Here is a 7,198-nt window from a genome sequence, read left to right as displayed (position 1 = left end):
GACTAATGATCAGAAGAAGACTTTACGAAGCAGGTGACATCTTCTGGATTGCTCTGCTCCTACTGTGGTCTTATCCGGCTAGGACTCGGTCTCGGAGAACAGTAGAATTGTTGTCTCTTCCTATGATGCTGGCCGGGAGAGTTGAATCAATGCTGACCTCTTACAGCTGATGTTTGAGGCACTTATCTCCCTCCCTTCATAAGAATGGATGTTGTTTCCCAACACTCATTGGCTGGCTCTGCCTTGTAAATGGGAGTGCAGACTGGGCGCCTCCCTGTATGATCTTCTCAATGGCTCCCTCCCTTAATCATCTACTTATAGAGCGGGAGACCTGGGAATACAAGGGGGACAGCGTGGGAACGCAGCCAGTGAGAGCTGATAGGACGTCTGCTGACCAGTAATGGGCCTTCATCAGTTAGCAGTAATAGGTTTATGTTACTAAGTATTAGTGGGAATGATAATTGCTGGTATGATGAACCTTTATTATAACCATCAGAAACGTAATTAGGATTATTAGTCTGTGCCAGGTTTGCAGACAATGAAGCCCTTCCACACAAGTAATATGTTCTTAATGTTAGGCTTAATACCGTGCTGGACTCCTGGGTACAATCTCCGTGTGAACTGAATTATCATTTTTGCAATGATATAATGTAGCTGCACAGAAAGGGTTAAGGTGGCAGAGAGGCTCCTGGAAAGCTTAAAGTTGCAATGCGCCTTTGTAGAAAGGGTTAAGGCTGCCGTGAGGCTGCTCGGAAAGGGTTAAGGTTGCCGTGAGGCTGCTCGGGTAGGGTTAAGGTTGCCGTGAGGCTGCTCGGAAAGGGTTAAGGTTGCCGTGTGGCTGCTCGGAAAGGGTTAAGGTTGCAGTGTGGCTGCTCGGAAAGGGTTAAGGTTGCAGTGTGGCTGCTCGGAAAGGGTTAAGGTTGCAGTGTGGCTGCTCTGATAGGGTTAAGGTTGCGGCGAGGCTGCTCGGGTAGGGTTAAGGTTGTGGCGAGGCTGCTCGGGTAGGGTTAAGGTTGTGGCGAGGCTGCTCGGGTAGGGTTAAGGTTGCGGCGAGGCTGCTCGGGTAGGGTTAAGGTGGCGGCGAGGCTGCTCGGGTAGGGTGAAGGTGGCGGCGAGGCTGCTCGGGTAGGGTTAAGGTTGCGGTGAGGCTGCTTGGATAGGGTTAAGGTTGCGGTGAGGCTGCTCGGGTAGGGTTAAGGTTGCGGCGAGGCTGCTCGGATAGGGTTAAGGATGCGGCGAGGCTGCTCGGAAAGGGTTAAGGTTGCGGCGAGGCTGCTCGGAAAGGGTTAAGGCTGCGGCTGCGATGTAATAGGAGTATTTCCTGCACTCCCAGCCTTAGCGTGAGGGATCATGGACAGGAGATCTGAGCTGGGGCTCCCCGGGGCGTCATTTTATGCTGCAGAGACCCATGATGAGAAACCCAATCTGACCATCTGCCTGTCACTGCCGCCTCTATACTACCCTCTGACTTTCTACATCGCTGCCAGTGTCTGCTGGGAGTTGTAGTCCCTAGCAGCGTTTTCTGTCCTTCAGGGAGTTGTGTTTTTAGCAGTATCCTTACATCAGTGATGTCATTATAGATGTATATTTCTCACTGGCCGAAGGCAATAAGGGAACACCCAGCCATACTGCTACCTCATCCCTGGTACTAACATCCGCCAGCCGTGCCGCTACCTCATCCCTGGTACTAATATCCGCCAGCCGTGCCGCTGCCTCATCCCTGGTACTAACATCCGCCAGCCGTGCCGCTACCTCATCCCTGGTACTAATATCCGCCAGCCGTGCCGCTACCTCATCCCTGGTGCTAATATCCGCCAGCCGTGCCGCTGCCTCATCCCTGGTACTAACATCCGCCAGCCGTGCCGCTACCTCATCCCTGGTACTAACATCCGCCAGCCGTGCAGGAGACTGAGTATAAATATAATACAGCTGTCCCTGCTCATACTGCTGGGGGTCTCTACTAATCGCCTTTCATATTGTGCATGTGCGGAGCCTGAGCCTTGTACAGCGCTGCAGAGTATGCTGGCGCTATATAGGCAACTGATCTCCAAATTGTGGTTTCAAGTGATTAATACAGTAATAATATAATAATACAGCACAAAGCACAATGTCTCCTACGTCTGTATCCTCCCCTCAGGGCCCAGCGAGCGACCAGTGTCCTATTGGCAGACCCGTGCTTCCAGTTACGCTCTATCCAGTACTTACTGGGGCAGATTGAACCAAACACTCTGGGGACTGGGCTGCCTCCTGCTGAAAAGAAGCATTTCTCCATGCAGGCCTGTAAGTACCCCGTCTGATCGCCATGTTTGAGGTAACGGTATGAATAAGTACCCCGTCTGATTGCCATGTTTGAGGTAACGGCATGAATAAGTACCCCGTCTGATCGCCATGTGTGAGGTAACTGTATGAATAAGTACCCCGTCTGATCGCCATGTGTGAGGTAACGGTATGAGTAAGTACCCCGTCTGATCGCCATGTGTGAGGTAACGGTATGAGTAAGTACCCCGTCTGATTGCCATGTGTGAGGTAACGGTATGAGTAAGTACCCCGTCTGATCGCCATGTTTGAGGTAACGGTATGAATAAGTACCCCGTCTGATCGCCATGTTTGAGGTAATGGTATGAATAAGTACCCCGTCTGATCGCCATGTTTGAGGTAACGGTATGAATAAGTACCCCGTCTGATCGCCATGTGTGAGGTAATGGTATGAATAAGTACCCCGTCTGATCGCCATGTTTGAGGTAACGGTATGAATAAGTACCCCGTCTGATCGCCATGTGTGAGGTAACTGTATGAAACGTATTATTCTTTTCTGGCCCACACATTCTTGGTTGTAAATTAAGGGGATACCCCCAGACCTGAAGGAAACCCCTAATAATCATAATGTTTCCTACAGCGCCCCCTGGAGTCCAACCATTCATTTACATTCTCTTATATAGTCTATGGCAGAGGTTCCCAATCCCCACAATTACAGTCCAGGTTTTAAGCATATCCATGCTTGAGCACAGGTGATTTAATTAGTACCTCAGGCAATTTTATTTAACAATATGGACTAAAGCATGGATATCCTTAAAACCTGGACTGTAATGGCGGAGTTTGGGAACCTCAGGTCTATAGTAATTAATGTTACATTCATGCTAAAATGTAATAACACATGTAACTATATATATATACACGCACGCACACACGAAGAAGACAGACTGCGCATATTATCTACCCTTATAAATGTTGGCGGCCACAGAACAACCTGACGCAGTGCAGTAATAGCTGTGCCTCCTGAGGTGGGAGGTGGAACCTCTGCTGGGAAAATGAAGTTTAATAACAATTTAGAGATGAGATGGCAGAAATAATGTGATATTTGCCTCCAGAACTTTCCTAATTACAATGTTCTGGGCTAATTGCATTCATTAATGATTTTGGGCAGAACTGCGAATCCCCTTGTACATGAAGACGGACGTTCGGGGCATTTTGAGGCAGCTGGAAGGGGGTTTCCTAAAGTCTAGTCCTCCTTTCTGTGGCCCCTTGAAGTGCCTGTGAGTGGGGGTTGGGTGGGTGCCCGTGTGAGCTCGGTGCTGGTGACCCCCATTTCAGCCTCACTTAGATGCACCGTCCTTCACCCTATGATTTTGGGGTTCTGCCCAATCCCCTCCGTTCTTGTTGTGGAAGGATGAGACCGCCTGGAACACGGGGACAGAATGTCTGACGCTGGGATATTTATAGATGAGGGAGCTCCCCGAGCATATTATTGTCTCTATAATACGGCAGGAAAGCAGCTGGCAGATATGGTAAAGCCTTTCCCCGGAGCCTGTCCCCTGCAAGGATCCGGTACTAATGTGTACTCAGGGCCTACACCCCGGGACACGCACGGCAGCGCACGGACCATGGAACCGCTGCTTCCACCAGGACTAACGCGTCTCTCTCTGTACAGATACAGACTACATCAGTGCAGAGGAACTGGGTAAGGTGACCCGGATGCTGGCACACCTGAGCGAGGAGTCTAAGCAGGCAGCAGCCACCAGTCAGGTGAGTGCCCGTGTTCCCTGTGCGCTGACTGATCACAAAATGTCTTCCCGTGTTGTCCGTGCGCTGGCTGAATCATCGACTGTGCCCCTGTATGAGACGTGCCCGTGTTCTCCGCGTGCGCCTGTGGGAGACGTGCCCGTGTTCTCCGCGTGCGCCTGTGGGAGACGTGCCCGTGTTCTCCGCGTGCGCCTGTGGGAGACGTGCCCGTGTTCTCCGCGTGCGCCTGTGGGAGACGTGCCCGTGTTCTCCGCGTGCGCCTGTGGGAGACGTGCCCGTGTTCTCCGCGTGCGCCTGTGGGAGACGTGCCCGTGTTCTCCGCGTGCGCCTGTGGGAGACGTGCCCGTGTTCTCCGCGTGCGCCTGTGGGAGACGTGCCCGTGTTCTCCGCGTGCGCCTGTGGGAGACGTGCCCGTGTTCTCCGCGTGCGCCTGTGGGAGACGTGCCCGTGTTCTCCGCGTGCGCCTGTGGGAGACGTGCCCGTGTTCTCCGCGTGCGCCTGTGGGAGACGTGCCCGTGTTCTCCGCGTGCGCCTGTGGGAGACGTGCCCGTGTTCTCCGCGTGCGCCTGTGGGAGACGTGCCCGTGTTCTCCGCGTGCGCCTGTGGGAGACGTGCCCGTGTTCTCCGCGTGCGCCTGTGGGAGACGTGCCCGTGTTCTCCGCGTGCGCCTGTGGGAGACGTGCCCGTGTTCTCCGCGTGCGCCTGTGGGAGACGTGCCCGTGTTCTCCGCGTGCGCCTGTGGGAGACGTGCCCGTGTTCTCCGCGTGCGCCTGTGGGAGACGTGCCCGTGTTCTCCGCGTGCGCCTGTGGGAGACGTGCCCGTGTTCTCCGCTTGCGCCTGTGGGAGACGTGCCCGTGTTCTCCGCTTGCGCCTGTGGGAGACGTGCCCGTGTTCTCCGCTTGCGCCTGTGGGAGACGTGCCCGTGTTCTCCGCGTGCGCCTGTGGGAGACGTGCCCGTGTTCTCCGCGTGCGCCTGTGGGAGACGTGCCCGTGTTCTCCGCGTGCCCCTGTGGGAGACGTGCCCGTGTTCTCCGCGTGCCCCTGTATGAGACGTGCCCGTGTTCTCCGCGTGCCCCTGTATGAGACGTGCCCGTGTTCTCCGCGTGCCCCTGCAGGAGACGTGCCCGTGTTCTCCGCGTGCGCCTGCAGGAGACGTGCCCGTGTTCTCCGCGTGCGCCTGCAGGAGACGTGCCCGTGTTCTCCGCGTGCGCCTGCAGGAGACGTGCCCGTGTTCTCCGTGTGTGTGCCTGTATGAGACGTGCCCGTGTTCTCCGTGTGTGTGTCTGTATGAGACGTGCCCGTGTTCTCCGCGTGCGCCTGCAGGAGACGTGCCCGTGTTCTCCGCGTGCCCCTGCAGGAGACGTGCCCGTGTTCTCCGTGTGTGTGCCTGCAGGAGACGTGCCCGTGTTCTCCGTGTGTGTGCCTGTATGAGACGTGCCCGTGTTCTCCGTGTGTGTGCCTGTATGAGACGTGCCCGTGTTCTCCGTGTGTGTGCCTGTATGAGACGTGCTGACCTTTCTTGCAGATGAAGTGATCAGTTTACTGCAGATCGGCATAAAAATAGTTTTCTGAACAGAACAAGATCCTCACAGGGGAATCTCTGCATTATTAATGCTTCTCTGCATCACCCTCCAGCCACTGTCCTCTCTCAGCCAGGCAGTGTACCAGGGACACACAGGGGGGGTGAGACGCTGCCCCAACATATACACCAGCTGCTTATAGTATAGGACAGACATGGCTATAGCCCATAGTGTCTCTCACTGTCTCTTGTACGTTGCAGCCCACCAGCGAGGAAGACCTATGTCCCATCTGTTACGCTCACCCCATCTCTGCCGTATTCAAGCCATGCTCCCACAAGTCCTGCAAGTGAGTACACGCTCCCCCTCCCCACATAGCAGACCCCCCCCCCCCCCCCCTGTATCAATGACCTGGTATTCACCTGCTCTATCCCTCTCCAGAGCCTGCATCAACCAGCATCTAATGAACAACAAGGACTGCTTCTTCTGCAAGGCCACCATTACTGGGGTGGAGGACTATGAGAAGCCAGCGGCCTAGCACCTCTCCCCTTACTCAGGGTGTCTGTGTGTTCCCCTCACAATGCTGCTGCCGCCCACATCACAGACCTGTCCTGTAGCCGCCATACTAGGACCCCTCGGCCTCGGCCATCACTGGAGGATGCTGGGAGAAGTGTCGCTGTGGCACCGTTTACATTAATGATGCATTTTTATCATTTATATCTGTGTCCTGAGAGGGATCATAGAGTATTAAATTATTTACCCTCCAACATTTGTGACTTATTATCATATTATAGAATTGGGCTAAAAGGAGAAAACCTCTGAGCTCACGGATAGATATAGAGAGAGAGAGAGAGAGCCAGGTCTGTCCCTGTCTCCACCCTCCACCCCCCCCTTTATACTCCCACTCCTCCTCTGTCATGTCTCCTACATCAGGTCTCCTCCTCTGTCATGTCTCCTACATCAGGTCTCCTCCTCTGTCATGTCTCCTACATCAGGTCTCCTCCTCTGTCATGTCTCCTACATCAGGTCTCCTCCTCTGTCATGTCTCCTACATCAGGTCTCCTCCTCCCCTTTATACTCCCACTCCTCCTCTGTCATGTCTCCTACATCAGGTCTCCTCCTCTGTCATGTCTCCTACATCAGGTCTCCTCCTCTGTCATGTCTCCTACATCAGGTCTCCTCCTCTGTCATGTCTCCTACATCAGGTCTCCTCCTCTGTCATGTCTCCTACATCAGGTCTCCTCCTCCCCTTTATACTCCCACTCCTCCTCTGTCATGTCTCCTACATCAGGTCTCCTCCTCTGTCATGTCTCCTACATCAGGTCTCCTCCTCTGTCATGTCTCCTACATCAGGTCTCCTCCTCCCCTTTATACTCCCACTCCTCCTCTGTCATGTCTCCTACACCAGGTCTCCTCCTCTGTCATGTCTCCTACATCAGGTCTCCTCCTCTGTCATGTCTCCTACATCAGGTCTCCTCCTCTGTCATGTCTCCTACATCAGGTCTCCTCCTCTGTCATGTCTCCTACATCAGGTCTCCTCCTCTGTCATGTCTCCTACATCAGGTCTCCTCCTCCCCTTTATACTCCCACTCCTCCTCTGTCATGTCTCCTACATCAGGTCTCCTCCTCTGTCATGTCTCCTACATCAGGTCTCCTCCTC

The 7,198-nt window shown here is 54.2% G+C and overlaps 2 protein-coding genes across 2 annotated transcripts in view; one reads left to right on the top strand and one right to left on the bottom strand.

Moving 5' to 3' along the window:
- Positions 1-236, bottom strand: part of AMIGO3 (adhesion molecule with Ig like domain 3) — a 2,543-nt gene extending 2,307 nt beyond the window's left edge. The window contains exon 1 of the mRNA XM_088466220.1: positions 1-236. This exon is cut by the window's left edge and continues 2,307 nt beyond it. The gene's annotated coding sequence lies outside the window, so the exon portion shown is untranslated.
- Positions 237-2,998: 2,762 nt separating this feature from the next.
- On the top strand, positions 2,999-6,464 carry LOC148431208 (E3 ubiquitin-protein ligase RNF123-like). The gene is made up of 4 exons (XM_088466221.1): positions 2,999-3,825; positions 3,929-4,023; positions 5,802-5,887; positions 5,980-6,464. Exons 1-4 carry the CDS (start codon positions 3,696-3,698, stop codon positions 6,074-6,076), a joined length of 408 nt encoding a protein of 135 aa, XP_088322347.1. The 5' UTR covers positions 2,999-3,695; the 3' UTR covers positions 6,077-6,464.
- Positions 6,465-7,198: the final 734 nt, after the last annotated feature.

The sequence above is a fragment of the Taudactylus pleione genome, unplaced genomic scaffold (genome assembly GCF_031769625.1).
Source record: "Taudactylus pleione unplaced genomic scaffold, aTauple2 ptg002674l, whole genome shotgun sequence".
In the NCBI taxonomy this organism is placed as follows: domain Eukaryota; kingdom Metazoa; phylum Chordata; class Amphibia; order Anura; family Myobatrachidae; genus Taudactylus; species Taudactylus pleione.
The sequence above is the reverse complement of the archived record's forward strand: the minus strand, read 5'-3'. Positions and strand labels throughout refer to the sequence as shown.

What these genes read in the sequence shown, in the direction of transcription:
- LOC148431208 (XM_088466221.1), top strand. Translation starts at nt 3,696, where the DNA reads ATGTCTGACGCTGGGATATTTATAGATGAGGGAGCTCCCCGAGCATAT. An exon ending in CTGTCCCCTGCAAGGATCCG is followed by an intron (nt 3,826 to 3,928) that starts GTACTAATGTGT and finishes CTCTCTGTACAG; the next exon opens with ATACAGACTACATCAGTGCA. An exon ending in AGGCAGCAGCCACCAGTCAG is followed by an intron (nt 4,024 to 5,801) that starts GTGAGTGCCCGT and finishes TGTACGTTGCAG; the next exon opens with CCCACCAGCGAGGAAGACCT.